Below are 16,293 nucleotides of genomic sequence, written 5' to 3'. Positions count from 1 at the left end.
CTGTATCAGATTGTTTCATGTGACTCTGCGCTGTAGATATAAATTGAGTATTGTGTACAATACAAGGCAAGTGTACAGTAGGAACTTTTTTGGGGCTAAGTGTATCATCTGTTTACGTGTCTCTATGAAAACTACTGATTCAGTCTGTTGTGCAGCGTCTCACATCTGCAGCTCATTTCATGGTGGTGATTTTCAGGCTGCAGTATCTGAGGGGGGGCAGCGTAGCAATGGACCATCACAGCATCCAGCTCTCTGTTTATCTCTGATTCTCAAACAAAGGCCTCCCAGTTCCTGTCTGCTTAGCGCCTCAAATCCACAATCTACACTCCCAATCTGCTCTCCTCTTTCTTTTCCTCTTCTCCTCCTTTACTGCCAAGATATGACCTCCCCACCCCTCTTCAGTTTACGATATAAGGAGGAAGATCTATTTCTCATGAGACAGAGAGAGCTGTGTTTCCTGACAGATGCATGTAAATCAGCAGGAGCAGATTAATTAGACACAAGCTGGAGAATGACCACAGTTACAGAAGCTTGTTTTCTCTTTGCCTTCTGGGCATGAACACATGTCGACTGGTGAGAGCCTTTTGTTGTTGGCTCACTGGTAATGAAAGCATGTGGTTTACAAATTATTTCCTTTTCTATAGCACAGCCTAGTGGGTAATGAGTGCAACTGAGCTTATTATTGGACATACTTCCTTCAACCCATAGTCATGATTTTAACTCTGGTAAGTTGGCACCATTTTAGCTGAAAACTGGATTTGAAACATTAATTCTCATCATGAAATACAGACTTTTTCATCTGAGCAAATGTCCACAATATGATCTAGTCTTGTGAGCTTAGGAGGCGCTTTAAGTTGCTTCAGAGTGACATGTTTTAACAATTAAATCACATACACACGGTTTAACACTTCTGACAAAATGACAAAAACTTCTTTCAGCCTCCCAATAGTTAAACAGGCTAAAATGAAAAACCGTGATCTTAAAAAACAATTAAAATTAACACTGTACTGTAACTTCATGAAACCCACTGATCCAAAAATTCAGTTTAAAGCCCTTCAAAAGCTGTTTTTCAATCTTAAGTTTTCTTGATTACATTAAATATTTATAACTAAATGAGGAAAAAAGTATTTATTAAGAGTTTCATCAAAATCTCAGCTAATCTGCTTCACTGGAACTGTGTTTGTGTGGTTTCATCAGAATTGATTTGGAAGTATGTGACATCTCCATTTTTCAGCCGAACCCTGCCCACTTCAGACCAGAATGTAGAGCACAGATAAAAACACAGAAAATTCTCATGTGAATTAACCAAAACTTTTTTTTAAAACTGTGGTTTTGTGTTCATGCATTGCTCAAATAAAAAAAACCTAACTGAGAAAATATGTTCTCAGGGTCATCCAACATCTCCTTGAGCAGCTTTAGAGTTGCAGAGTCTTATACATGGCCCATTATTAGAAACAGTCTTACAGTACAGCACTTTATATATCAGGGAATCTAAAATGACAGTAAATATCCTGTAGATACTCAAATATCGTATGACCATGGCCTCTTGTGCGTGGCCCGGAGATTGCTTGGAATGAAAGGGTGTCCTCACTTTAAAAGACGAGACGGTCTGCTTACTTTTCAAGACCTTAAAGTTGCTATAGTTAATATGTTAACAATGGTAGTAATGGTAGTAGTAGTGATGAACCCACAGAAAACTGTCACATGATTCTGCAGTTCACCTTACCTCGACGAAGCATTTTAGCGTCTTTCAGCTCATTGTTTTGGTTTTACTTTTGAGTCTCATCAGAGTTGTTTCCAGATGCAGCAAGCAACTGTTTTCAGCAAAAAAAGCTCTGATAACCCTTCTGTACACTACCTGCTCAGCACCAAAAAGCAGAAAGACAAAGTTAGCAACTAGCTGGTGAACACAGTGAAGCATTTGGCACCTAAAGAGCCAGATATTTTACTCAGGAGTTATATGCTTAAAAACATGACTCCAAATGAATGCTAATGTTGCTCAGTGTCTGCTGGATGTGTAAACTGTTTGCTAGCATATTGGCCGTATCAAGGGTGATAATGCTGTACGTCAGTTAGGTCTTCCTTTACATAACTTGTGGTTATGAAACTTATCATAGCACGGTCAAAGATTAATCGAACTACTAGATATGGACACATTATATATTAGGGGAGTAGTATTAGTGTGACTATGTACTATAGTAGAGCAAAAGGAGATATTCTTTTGACCCATTTTGTACAATTACTTTTGGATACTTTTTTTTTTTTTTTAAATGATCACAAAAATGTAGCTTCAAAGTTATAAGTTGTAGATTTGTTGAATTGATGCATCATTATGTTGAATGGAAATATTCTCTTTGTTGCAGCACAGTGCTAACCAGTTACCCTCCTGCAAAGGGGTGAGGCAGTGCATCTATCATCTGCTATTCTTGGTTTGTGTTTACAAGTGTAAGTTAGCAGCAGACTCCATCATGAGGACGTACAGTCCAGCATACATGTATTCCTGCAAAAAAAAAAAAAAAATGAGGACAGCAAACACGTCATCAGAACAATTTATTCATCATAATCAGAGCAACAATTCTGTACAGTTTAATAAGATAAATATTTATGACACATTTTTATGGGATGATTCATCTGTTTTTTTTAGCACCTTCAACAGATGAATCATTGTGTTCTGAACAACTGAGCAGATTAAATGGGACTTTACTCACTTTAATTAGACAACACATTAAGTGAGAGTACTGCCACTGCCATTTAATCTGACGAACTGAGAAGAAACTTTAAAAACAAACCAACCACTCTGTTGTTCAACCCAAAGTTCAACATTCCTATTTTGGAGCAAGGACCATTTTTCATCTTAGATAACTGGACATTCCCTGCATGCCTGCCCTCCTCTCCTCTGCTTTTTCCAGTCCTTTCTGCAGGCTTAAAGTGCTTTGAAACCAACCATGTTTTTGGGATAGTTATTTTAAGCTATAAGTAGAAACCCCATCTGTATCAGGGTCAGATATTTTAGCAAGTCTTAAAGGGGAACGCTCCATGTTAAGAAGTATTGTAAAGGCCAGATATCTTTGCTTTAAGATTATTTACAGGCTAAGATTATAGTGAACAAGACTGTTTTCCATCATGAAAACTATTCCAAATATCTTGTAATGATGGAAGATTGTTTTCGAGAAATTTATATTTTGATTGAACAAACTGCAACAGTTTGGCATATTTATGGAGTGAAGCAGACGAGCTCCATATTTAAGCCAGAATGGAGCAGCCTGGGCACATTCAGGGCGAGAGTGAAATGAGGGGAGTAAACCAAGAGATTTGGACGAGGGTCTGAAATCATGAGATATTGCTTTTGAATGTTTTGTAAAGAGCTGTCAGACAAACGGTAAACACACAGGTGCAGACCTCCATGAAAGCAGACAGATGGCCTCTTGCTCTTTAAAGCAGAGCGAGGTAACTCTGCCCGCTGGCAGCTCCACGTCCAAGCAAAAATGTTTGGAAATTGTGAGCTGAAACACCCCAAAATCCTGAAGAATGACGTCAGTAAACTGCACCTGGATGGTGATTTATACTTTATACTGACGGAAGAAAAATGAAAGAGATAACAAAGATCTTAAGACACGAGAGTTCGGCTTTTTATGGAAATGCTCACTGCTATTTTGCAGTTTGTAATTCATACAAGAAAGGTATCATAGAAAGAGAGACATTTTTTGGACATAAAAGCACATCAGCGAACGTAATCAGAGGTTTCGCCAAATCGTTCTGTATCTAAGTTGGTGTCGTCTGGTGATACAGATGTGCAAAAACGCCCATAATGCTGTGCTCACGTCACATGTGATGGATGGCGGAGATGGGAAAGGCTCCAATGTTTACAACTTGTGAGTGTTCACGTCACAGGCAATTTCAAAACAGCTGTATTATTATGGAGTTGATCAAGTGAAAGTTAAAAATACTGCACATTGCCAGTATACCACCATATCTGGTAAATACGGCTTTAATCTCCTGGAACGATGGACTCTGGTTGTAATGAGGTGTCCCTGTTTGCTTGACTTTGAGGCTCTTCATATCTGAGCTTTCAGAAATATCTGAGTTGTAATGATGACTTGGATGTTGACGAGAACACTATTTACAAGTTGGAAACTCATAATTACAATAACCCTGATATGATAAACAGTATATAACAAAACTGAGTACACTCCTGTGCAATATCAAGAAAATATTAAATGATTCAAAATTGTATCATCTTACAATAATTGTAGTATTTTTAGGGTGAAGTGCAGGGTATTTGATCTTATTTATGATTAAAACCAAAAAGTTAGATAGACTACATTGAAAATACAGGCCTCAAAGTACAACCTCAGTGCAACAAAAGTGAGTACACATGTGGCTTCCAATTAAGACTAATTGTCTGAACAAGGTTGTAAATTAAACCCATGAACACCACAACTTTCTCACTTTTGGTCTGGGTTGTGTCTCATGCAACATGGCTCCACATGGTGAGGAATAGTTTGAACAAGTAATAAACCAGATTGTGAGACTTCATAAAAGATGAGAGACGGTACAAGATCATCAGCAGGCTACTGGACAGAAGCCAGAACATAGTTGCAGCAGTGGTTAGGAGGTACTACCAATAACAGAAGCAAGCAAAATTCGCTATTTATGCAGCCTTGCGTTCGACGAGCAAGTGCTGCTGACTTGGCACAAGAATTATCTGTGGAAACTGGTGTTTCAGTGACTGTTCAGTCAGAGGTTGCATGAAGTCAACCTCTATGAACGACGTCCAAGAAGAAAACCATTGCTCACAAAATGGCACGAGAACATGAAAAGAATCCTGCTGAATACTGGCAGCACATTCTTTGTTCAGATGAAAACAAAATTAAAGTTTGGATCAGATGGGATCCAGCATGTTTGGCATAGACTTGGCCAGGAGTACCGCAGTGACTGCATAGTGCCGACCGTGAAACATGGAGGTCAGAGCGTGCTGATATGGGGCTGCATGAGTGCAAAAGGTGTAGGGGAGATGACATTTATAGATGGCACTATGAATGCAAGTTTATATATCCAAATACTGAATGAAAAGATGACTCCCAGTGTCAAGAAGGTTGTCAGGAGAGAAATGATCCAACGCGACAATGATTCCAAACACACAAGAGTTTTTAAAGACGAGACGATGACCTGGCCAAGTATGTCTGCTGACTTGAATCCAATAAAACACCTTTAGAGTTTTTTAAAGCAGAAAGTAGAGCAACAAAATCCCTCCAGCAAAGAGCAGCTGAAAAGAATTATCTGTGAAGAATGACAGCACATTCTTGGGTATTATCTAAAAACAAATAAAATCATATTAAATGGTCAGGATTTGTAATTAACGTTTTAGAGATATTGACCAGGGGTGTACTCAGTTTTGTTATATACTGTATACAGCATTAGTGTTTGTTGGAATCCATGACAACAACAGTGGTACAGTTACTGGATATCCCATCTCAGGTTTTTGTGGTGGTGGCACACACTCAAAATTAAAATATACATATTAATAAATAAACGTTAAACAGTAGGTTAGTAGTCATTCACATTAAAAGGCTTTTTGTTCAACAGCAACAAATTTTACACATAGGAGGTTCCTACTAATACACACAAATCTGTCTCATCTGTCAACTGCATATGATGCAATAATAATTAGAAATAAAGTGGTAAATCATCCCATATTATCTTATGGAAGGCAGCATTGCCATATGTGTCGATCAATACGTAGCAAGAAATGTTAGTACAGAAATGCTGAAGATATGTTTGAGGTCACTTTGAAACAGTGTCTCCACAGTTCATTTTTCAACTGTAAAATGTCTCCAAGGTACATAACTTTGTTTCAATTGTTGAAAAAAACTAATTTAAATGTTTGTTTGTGTAAGAAAGGCTATAAAATCCCGTTTCAGTCGAGCTCTAATGATATCTGCTTCCTTGTGCTGTAAATGTGAATTTGACACTTCCTGATTGAGAAGAAATGTCAGTCACTACCTGCCAAATTTCATTTGTGCAAACAGAGCAACACCAGAGCTTGTCAGTTAGTGATGAAGTGATGCTGCTTCACGTGAAAGTCTGACCTGATGCTGCTTTAATATGAACAGTGTCCTGAAGTTAAAGTTCACTGTAAAAAAGACGGAATGTGCGTCGCTGTTTAAGTTGAGATCGATCGATTTATGCGTTTGGTCTGAGCAGAAACAGACGGAGATCACACCTGAGCTCAAAATACACGACTTTTAAACAAGCATGCGTAAAAAGAATGACAAAGCAGATGTTAGGCCTGATTCAATCTCACAGGATAAATACAAGTTATGAAACCTCCAAAACAGGTCACGCCAACCTAGAAGAGAGCCAATAAAGCAATCTGAAGCACTTTATGGAATTCATAAACAGCTTCCTGCACTTCCTGCTAAAAATATCAAGACCTCACTGAGCTGTCTCTGGGTCGTCTCTATAAGCAGATTGAGTGGAGCAACAGACGCGACACTATAAATAGACAGATAGTCTCCTCGAAACTTCGCCGCCTGTATCAAACAAAGACTGTCGCCAGGCGCGGGGTTGAATCACAGGAATCTGAGATGAAGCGAAGCAGCATCTGGAGGGTGTCACTGTGAGTGCTGCTGTGACAACAACACTGCTTGGTATTCCTGTGGATGGTACTTTTATCCTCAAGTTATCCGGGGAATGTTGACTGAGCACGCATTCGTACAATGTCTCATTTCACATTTTAAACCGCTACTCTGCGTTTACAGCGGACCTGCCGATTTAATGCCTTGCTTGCATTTTCACGGCAAATCCAGGATTCAATCCAGCAACCTTTAATTGATAAAAATATGTTCTTCCTCTCCCTGAGCTCTTAATATTACACTCTTATCTTGTAGTGAAGTTAGGTTTCTTTAAATAGTTTATTTAAATAGAAAACATTGTTTAAGCACCAATTAATAGTTCAGATTACATGCTGGTGGTTCCATTGGCGGCAGCAGGTTACTAAAACATCTCTGTCTCACAGTGTGTTTACCAACCTGAGCCAGTGACTGTGATGGTTTATAGCAAAGGAAACCAGCCGCTGGCGAGTGCAGCTTTTTCTGGAAGAAGCTGCTTGTGAGGAGAGACAGTTTGGATTTCCGTGTAAAGTTTTGATTCATCATTTCCTGTTGGCAGGTCAACGTAAGTGTCCACATCCAGCTAGTGTGTCAACATGCACGCTATAAAACGATAACTGTCAATCAGTGTTTACATGGTTTATAATGACCTGGCTGTGCCATTATAAAAGCTGAGTGCAGCCTGATAGTCTGGTGTGGTAGCAGACGAGAAACATTGTATTTGTGCTATTTATAATAGATTGAGAGTGGAAGTTACTTGTAGTGTTTGTTGTAACATTAAAAGACATGTTTGTTTTCCATCACTACTTTCCCTGCTGTTTGTTTGTTTGCATTTCGTTCTGTTTTCTTGTGCACGCCCTGAATCAGAATCCAGTAAAGAGTCTGACTAAATTCCGGGATCAGACTATATGATATCTTAAAGTCATAAATTCATACATTTCTGCTGTGATACGATGCACCCTGAACACTCATTAGCTTGTCTTTTACAACTCAATGACGCATGTAGGTGAGTTAAATTGGAGCGGCTTCAACAACAACAACATCCTTCTTTCACTTCTCTATGCTTATAGTTGTGCACGTGCTCCTTAAGGGTCAATATAACTTCTGACATGTTTTTTTGGGACATTGTGAGGCATCCCAAAGGCTGCATCAGTTGACACACCAAGACACACTACAAGGGCTAAAACGAGCACTTTTTTGTTCACTGACGCCCCGAGTCTGTCTGGTCTGATCATTATTGCAGAGGTTCCCAAAATTTTTAAAAACACAGTACTCCTTCATAGGAAATTTTTCATCATGGCAACCCCCTCCAAGCAGCCAAAACCTGCCTGTAAACTAGTCTGAATGCTCAAGTGTGGTTGTTTCAGAATGTGTTCAGCTATCATCATTGTTTTAGCTTTATTTACAGTGTCAAATCTTTCCATCACTCGCTGTGATCGACACCTGAAACACTCACAACACGACAGCCAGCGAGTGCGAGTCATTAGCTGTGACATGCCGCATATTTAATAAGATCTTAAAAACAGTGATTCTGATGTTTTTTGCTTAATCTAAATGTTGCAGTCAACGCTATTGAAACGTTATTAAAAAACACCCAATAAAAAAATGGGAATCTTGCAGAACTCATGGCCTGTTCTCAAGGCACCTCAGCATTATTGGATTGATATCTTATAGTCTGACCCTGGCATGAGGTGTTTTTACATGCCACAGACTGAACTGTGCATTTACTGACAGAAGTATCCCAGTTCTAGTAAATGAAAATTGCTTATTCTAATAACTGCTAAATGATAGCGATGTTTAAACCTGGTTGAAATCATATTGTTAGCGTATACGTGAACTCAGAGAATGAATTTCATTTGGGCGACTACAGCATATAAACGCCATCTTCATCTTCTCTGTCTCAGCTCCACTGTGAGTCTTGAGATGCGGGTGCGGTTTTTAAGAAGCATGTGAATTAACATCGTGTCACTACATTGTGTGTCTACTGTTATCAAATCTAATGGCACCTTAGCTGCGGAATTCGTGCGGCATCTCTGCAAGTTTCCGGTCTTTCTTTGAGCGCTCATCCAGCTCCTCCTCAGGTGACGCTCACTGGTAGCAGAGGTAACTGATGAGGATTTTTGGTATGCCCAGTTGACCTATGACCTTCAGAGCGCTGGTGCCCAGCTTCTTCCTCACTGCCAGCCTGCTGAGCTGCTGCAGACTCACGGGAGTGACTACAGACAGATAAAAAGAGTACAGTTTATGGTATTTTTATTCCAGGATGCAAAAACAGGATTTTTTTTTATGTTAACAAGAATAAACAAGATGACGATTTTATTCATGTAAGTCTGTTATTTCCATTTTTGCAAAGAAATTAAAACAGATTCTTAGTTTGTTTTCCTCATTCAAGAGATCTTGGGTGAAGCATTTATCAGTGGACACTGCTGAATGATAAAATAATTATTCTTTTACTGAAAATATGGCATTTTGGAATAGTTTCAACTATTTTCTACCCTCATCTGCTTGTATTTAAAGTCTAAAAACCCTTGTACGTTCCTTGTTTCATGCTGTTCTTTCTATATAAAGCTCTGTCACTGAAACCAAGATGTGGAAACCATCACCCTCTCACATGCATCCAGTTACAGTGACTAACCTATATGAGCATCACGGTAAACAACAGGTGTCATCTGGCTGAGATTTCCTGTGAGTGAAAAGTGATCCTTGCTTGCCATCTGCTGGTGTGAGGTTAACACTACACTGTTGTACAGGCCTAACTACAGAAACAAGTTATTTATGTGGGGCTAAAACATAATTAATGCTTGTTTCACACATGAAGCCCTGACTTCTGTGAAACGTACCCTCATAAGACTGTAGGCAGGCTGCAGAGGGCGAGCCCGGCGTGGTGTAGTCCACTGGTCTCTTGTTGTGTTTATCTCTTGCGTAAATGTTGGCTCCAAACTCCATCAGTATCTCGATCATGTCTACGTGCATGTTTTTAGCAGCGTGGTGCAGTGCAGTTTCATGCAGCCTGGCAGCGTTCACTTTAGCACCTGGAAGGAAGAAAGGAGTTTAGGGTATTACACCACAAATCATCTACATGTTCCTGCCGGCCATTTTTCAAGGACTATATATAATTTTAGACTGACTTCCTAAATTACTGGTGCTGTGAAGAATATATATGTTTCTGTGACTTTATTATTATGTGGATTGAGAGAAGGGTTGTTTCTAAAAAACTTTTGCAGTAAGGAGGCTCTAACATCCATCCATCCAACATTTAAGAGCTGGCTGCTTTAAAAACAAACATTTCCTAAGTCTGGTGTAACATCTGATGAGAAACATATGGCATAATAAAAAGCATAATGTCAATTTGCTTGATTTTGGCACAAACAACTGTTTGGAAATCTCGGACGTCAGAGCTCCTGTGAAATGCACAAACAAGGAACAGTTTTCAAATGGTTACTACTGTGCTTATAATTAAACTGAAAAACACTTCTCAAAGTCTCAAAGTTACTGCAAGTTGATTTTCACTTTGCACAAAAGACTGAAACCAGTGACTACTTGAAAGCAGAGTTAAAACTAACTGTACTTTTCATTATAAATGAATATATTGATTACTTTTTCAATAACATGAATAATAGTTTAGCACATAAAATGTCCAAAAATAGTGGAAAATACCCAGTAGAAGTTTTCTAGATGTAAGATGACATTTTTAAATGTCTTGTTTTGACCAACAGTTTAAAAGCCAAAGATATTCAGTTTACAACGATACAAAACAGAAAAGCAGCAAATCCTCACATTAGAACTACATGTTGTTTGGTGTTTTTATGTTAAATAATAATTACTTGACAACCAAAATTATTGCAGATTAATTTTCTGTGGAATGACTCATTGATTTATTGTTTCAGCTCTACTTGGAAGTAGAGCTTAAAACGTATACTATGCTTAGTTAAATAATCAGCAGAGGAGTATGTGCAGTTACTAAGTGAGATGCACGTTGGTGGTATTTCAACATCCTGTTTTGCACTGACGCTCACCTGCATTAAGCAGCACTTTAACACAGTCTGTGTGTTTGTTAGAACAAGCCACATGCAACGGGGTCCCGTAGTAAAGATCGTACGCCTCCAGACGAGCACCCATGTCAATCAAGAGCCTCACACAGTCGGCGTTTCCTGAGAAGAGAATATTATTATTTACTACTAAGAAAAAAACATACTAAAAAGTAGAAGTAAAAAATAACATCCAGCTAAAAAAAGATAGGTAACAGAGGCCAAAAGATATGTGAAGTGAGTTGAGGCAATTACCTCCCATGCAGGCCTCATGGAGGGGTGAGGCCGTGCGGGAGGTGAGGGCAGGGTTGGCCTTGGCGCCGTGCTCCAGTAAGAGCTTCACACACTCCAAGCTGCCTGTTGAACAGGCCTCACACAGCGGGGTGCTGCCGTCAACGTTCCTCGCATCCACCTGAGATCCATCATCAGACACAGAAATATACACATGGTACACAAGTACCTCAGTCTCTTCCCACTGAATCATATTTCCCTATATTTACGTAATTCTTCTGTGTTCACTGAGATATGATTAGAGTGTCATGGTTCGGAGTTTAATGGTTGAGTATCTTTAATGAATGAAATGGTTCACCTGGGCTCCAGCCTCCAGCAGCAGCTGGACGCACTGGGCCTGTCCGCGGAGGCAGGCCTCGTGCAGCGGTGTGATGGAGTCAACCGCCACGATGTTGACTGAAGCTCCGCTCTGGATGAGTTGCTGCAGCTGAGAGGTCTGCCCGAGGGATGCTGCCCTGTGGACCTCTGTTCTCTCTGACCAGCAGCCTGCAGGGGAACAGATCAGATACTGAACAGGAAACAGGAATATGTGTAGAGATGGGCAGCTGTAACTGTTGTTATCTGGAGTCTTTAAAATGTCCTTTTATGCCTCCCACTAGCTTTTACTTGTTATGGAGTATTTTTGCGTAATGTTGCTACTTTTACTGGAGTAATGGATCTGAATACTTCAACCACCACCGGCCTCTGCTATCATATCCTAGCGTAATAGTGTTGAGCTGACTAATAAATAAATAATAAACTAATATTATGTCTATCAAATGTCACCCAAGTTTAACTAAGGAATTTTAAGCATGATTTGTATTAAAGGACGGGTTCAGTTTTTCATGTCTGTCCTAAAACAACAGTCAGGTGTCCATATGAACAGTGAAAGAGGTTTTCCTTGCTTTAATCATTCCTCCTGTTCATACTGGCTGTTAAAAGATCTCCTTCAAATGTGCTTTCAGTGTAAGTGATAGAGGCCAAAATCCACAGTGTGTCCACACATTCATTTTGTGCAAAAATGCATTTAAAAGTTGATGTGAAGCTAATATGAGGCTTCAGCAGTCTGAGTTAGTCATATCAAGTGGATACCTGCCACATTTACAGTCTTTTTAGCATCCAATTCCCTCTTTGTGTTTCCTCAGACAGTGTTTCCCTGTTGAGCTGCAGGTGGAAGTATAGTAACAAAAAGAGGGACCTTGACACTAAAAAGACTGTAATGTTGAAAGATATCTACTTGATTTGACTCATTTGGACGCTGAAGCTTCATATTAGCTTCAAATAAACTTTTAAATACATTTTTGTACAGAAGGAGGACTGTGGATTTTGTCCTCCATCACTTACATTGTAAGTGCATTATGAAGAGATCTTCTAATGGTCAGTATGAACAGGAAGAATGATTACAGCAAGAAAAACATGTTGCAATGTTCATTTGGGCTCCTGACTGTTGATTTAAGACAGACTTGAAAACTGTGGACTTGTCCTTTGACGTCATTAGCATGCGGTAGCAGATTGATTATTAGCCTATACAAAACAGAATGAAACAGCCTGCATTTGTACGTGCGGTTGACACATTTTACATGGACACAAGCATATTGTACTATATATTAAGTGTTCTTTACATTGTATGCTACAACATACAGTGTAAAGACATAACACAGCATGACATTGTTTTTGTATAACACTGTGTCAAAAGCTGTTTGTAACGTTAAACATCTTATACAGCAGAGAAACGACCTTCGGTAGAGAAGCTAATTTGAAGTGACAACATATTACACAGCTGTTGTTAACGGCTGGCTACAGTACAACATGCAGGTAACCGCCGCTTGTTAACATGTTAGCTTCCCTGCTGACAGTCCTGCAGTATGAAGCGTCAAAACTGGGTCAAGCTCGGACCACGTCCTCTATACTTTATACCCACCGATGTCTCCAAAGAAATACGGCTGAGCGTTTTCAATCTCCATCCTCCGTCTGTTTTCTCCGCCAATAATTAACAATGTTAACGCAGAAACAGTGAGACACTATATGTTTATAAATAACCGCGTCCTCGCAATGTTTACACGCGCCGGGAGTCACGTGACATACCTGGAACTCGAAGCGCATGCTGGGATTTGTTGTTTTTACACCAAATAGGCCATTGCATGCTCTGTGAAGAAAGTGACGAATATTTATTGTTCGTCAGGATAAATAAGGCTACATAATATGTACGCAATATCGTATTACAATACAGGAAAAAAGTACAATGTACATAATTTAAGTAGCAATGAAGACAGCAATCCTGAGTCACATGACATCAATAAAATATGGTGGATAACTTAAAGATCCCCTCCAGACATGTTTTAAGATGCATATAAAACACTCTACTTTGAATAATAACGTATGTCTGATATGGTTTTTCCACAAAAACAGTTAAACTATCTTGTTAAAATACTAAATAAAATAATGATCTCTACTCCTCCCTCATTAAAAAAAATCCAGAATCTATGAATATGCAAATGTATTTCATTTCAAAAGTTTAACTGCTGGACACAGGATGTCTCCTACTTCATTGTAAAGTCTATTATCAGTGTATGTGCACTGTGGAGGCTTCAAGTTTCCACATCACACTTGTGTAAGTTGAAAATTGGACCAGGATTGGCTTCCGAACTAGTTGTGATGTTACAAATAGTTAAAATTGCCCTTAAAATCAGATTTTCAATGAACACAGAGAAACTTTCCACTTTCAGCAGATACAACATATACACATACATCATTCTGCACCGTGAAGCTCAAACATCCAAATGCAGGAACAAGAAAAAACTATTTTTGAGTGGAGGGGGACTTGAATATATTTAAAATTTTAAGCAGATGTGTTTTACAATTTAAACTTAACATCAGTCTCTCATACAGGTTTTAGAAATCCATTCATGTGACACTCTGTAGTGACGTGGGGTGATCACGGTACTGGAGGTAGTTGTAGATGCCGTGGGATATGTCCAGCTGATCTATGACCTCTGAGGCTCTGGTACCGAGCATCGTCCTCACAGTGATTCTACAAAGCTGCTGCAGGCTCAGAGGATTACCTGTCGAGAAGCAGAGGTTTTCATAAGCAGCGAAAAAGACTGATCATAACTTTTACCGTTCTGACAGGAATTCAGAAGCAGCGTATGAACATACTTTCATAAAACACGAAGCAGTTGTACGAAGGAGACCCAAGCGTTGTGTAGTCTATAGGCTTTCTTCCCAGGTTGTCACTAACATACACATTGGCTCCAAACTCCATCAACAGCTCTATCATGTCCACCATGTTGACTCGTGCTGCATGGTGCAAGGCTGTCTCATGGAACTTTACTGAATTCACAACGGCACCTGCAGGACATTAAGATGAACTTAGGCCTGTTTGTTTGGCTTTATGAATTCACAACTGAAATGAATTGAAATGATCTGAATAATATGATTAAGTAAAATCCACCCTCATACAGTGCAACCAACTTTTTCGTGTCATGTTAACACATCATTTCTGACTCGCATTCTTCTTGCTGACCTGAATTTAGCAGCTCCCTGACGCAGGATATGTGTCCTTTAGCACAGGCGATGTGGAGCGGTGGACCAAAGTAGACGTCGTACGCCTCCAGCCGGGCACCGCTGGCTATCATCAACTTCACTACTTCAACGTTACCTGAGAGGAGCACACAAGTTTCATTGATGATGAGGAAGAATGACTGGGTTAGACTCTGTCTTAGCTCTGCTGAAGTTTTACCATGTATGCAGGCCTCGTGGAGCGGTGAGGCGGTGAGAGCTGTGAGGGACGGGTTAACCTTGGCTCCGTACTCCAACATCAGCTTGGCACACTCCAGGCTGCCAGAGGAACAGGCGTTACAGAGAGGAGTGCTGCCATGGATGGTCCGTACATCCACCTGGAGGAACCAGGGAAACAATTCTCATTTTATTTTTCCATTGCAACTTCTAGTGTTACTTTTACCAGGAAATATCACAATGTGAAAAGTGGGTAGAAATAATACCACCAATATCTGTGTGATCTAAATAATGTTTTCTTTTTTCTTATACTGTGTCACAGAGTAGTTGAGTCAAATCCATTGCTTCACAAACCTCACAAAGGTAGGATTTATTCTGTTAGATTGCACCGCTTTACCAGTGTTCATGATAAGGTGTCCCACTTTATTTGAGCTTTTTATTTCTTCATATCTAAACAAGTCAGGTTTTGTCCTCCATAGCTGGGGAGGGTGAGGCCATGGAAGTGTATCCCACCTGAGCACCAGCCTCCAGCAGCAGCCGGGCACAGTTTGGATGAGCGTGTATGCAGGCGTCATGGAGCGGAGTGATGTTGTCCAATGTCACCACGTTGACTGATGATCCACTTTCTATCAGCTGCTGCAGCTGCAGAGCTCTGCCATGGGATGCTGCTTCATGTATGGCAGTCCGGTCTGCCCACAAACCTTACAAACAGGCAAACCTTCTATTTTATTCTATTTATTTGATATAAATAATCACTAAAGTCTCTTTTTAAAAAGCTGCTTTTTATGTGTCCCATAAAGCTCTATGTATCTTTTCATATTTGTTTTATACACATCATATACATCTAAATCTTACTCTCTCGCTTGACTTTATTTTTGCTCATCGTGTAAAAGATATTTACCAATTTAAATAATAATAATATACTATGAAATGATTATTATTAGTAATACCTGCTGTATTATTTAGCAATAACTACAGGAACTACTTTATGTCCCCTAATTGATGACTGTGCACTTGCAGTTTATTCCCCTCGACAAACCACAACAACATTTTGTAATATTTAATAATGTAATAAATATTCTGTAATAATTGCTGTTATTAAGCCTAGATGAACTCGTTCATTACCTTATTCGTGTGGTAATAGTATATACAACAGTTGTCATATCTACATAGGCAGGGCACGAGCTAATCTGATAAGACGTCAACACATTTGTCTGCTATTCTCAAGATAGCAAAGCAAGCAGCTGCATGTATGAAATGTTAACGGTGCTCACCGGTATCGCAGAGAACTGTGCGGCGTGCAGGTGTCAGCTCCATATTTTACCGGTAAACAAGTTTGTAGCGGGTTTCCAGATTAGGTGAGAGACGCAAAACATGAGCTGACGTAAGAAGCGTCGAATGGAGGCAGCGGGGAATTGTGGGAGTCGTAGTTCACAGACGTGAGGTGTCGTGTTGCTAGAAATAATCTCGTGGTATTTCCGAGGTCCCCAGTTTAGGTATGACGAGACTACTCAGCTCTGTGGTGATACACATAACTCATTAAAACCTAATATGTCATGTAGTCATATATAAAACATAAAGTATATTTTATGGTGTAACTGATATTAACAAGACTCTTCAATACTTGTTTGCATCATTGCAGTTACTCA

At 39.6% G+C, this 16,293-nt stretch overlaps 2 protein-coding genes across 4 annotated transcripts; both read right to left on the bottom strand.

Annotated features, from left to right (window-relative positions):
• Positions 1-1,330: 1,330 nt before the first annotated feature.
• LOC122975402 (ankyrin repeat and SOCS box protein 13-like) lies at positions 1,331-13,299 on the bottom strand. 2 transcript variants are annotated; one of them, XR_006400655.1, is made up of 7 exons: positions 12,831-13,299; positions 11,229-11,416; positions 10,895-11,051; positions 10,628-10,762; positions 9,452-9,643; positions 8,618-8,827; positions 1,331-2,500 (listed from the first exon to the last, which is right to left on the bottom strand). XR_006400655.1 is itself a non-coding variant. In XM_044343830.1 (6 exons), exons 1-6 carry the CDS (start codon positions 12,871-12,873, stop codon positions 8,700-8,702), a joined length of 843 nt encoding a protein of 280 aa, XP_044199765.1. In that variant the 5' UTR covers positions 12,874-13,299; the 3' UTR covers positions 2,538-8,699. The 2 variants fall into 2 exon arrangements, 1 of the variants encoding a protein (XP_044199765.1); XM_044343830.1 differs by lacking the exon at positions 1,331-2,500 and having other exon boundaries at positions 2,538-8,827.
• A 420-nt stretch (positions 13,300-13,719) lies between these two features.
• Positions 13,720-16,050, bottom strand: asb13a.1 (ankyrin repeat and SOCS box containing 13a, tandem duplicate 1). Of its 2 annotated transcripts, XM_044343829.1 has the most exons (6): positions 15,919-16,047; positions 15,158-15,345; positions 14,649-14,805; positions 14,433-14,567; positions 14,066-14,257; positions 13,720-13,971 (listed from the first exon to the last, which is right to left on the bottom strand). In XM_044343829.1, the coding sequence occupies exons 1-6, from the start codon at positions 15,959-15,961 to the stop codon at positions 13,814-13,816; spliced, it is 873 nt and encodes a 290-aa protein (XP_044199764.1). In that variant the 5' UTR covers positions 15,962-16,047; the 3' UTR covers positions 13,720-13,813. The 2 variants fall into 2 exon arrangements, with proteins under 2 accessions (XP_044199764.1, XP_044199763.1); XM_044343828.1 differs by having other exon boundaries at positions 14,433-14,805; positions 15,919-16,050.
• Positions 16,051-16,293: the final 243 nt, after the last annotated feature.

This window comes from Thunnus albacares, chromosome 23 (genome assembly GCF_914725855.1).
Source record: "Thunnus albacares chromosome 23, fThuAlb1.1, whole genome shotgun sequence".
Taxonomy (NCBI): Eukaryota; Metazoa; Chordata; class Actinopteri; order Scombriformes; family Scombridae; genus Thunnus; species Thunnus albacares.
The sequence above is the reverse complement of the archived record's forward strand: the minus strand, read 5'-3'. Positions and strand labels throughout refer to the sequence as shown.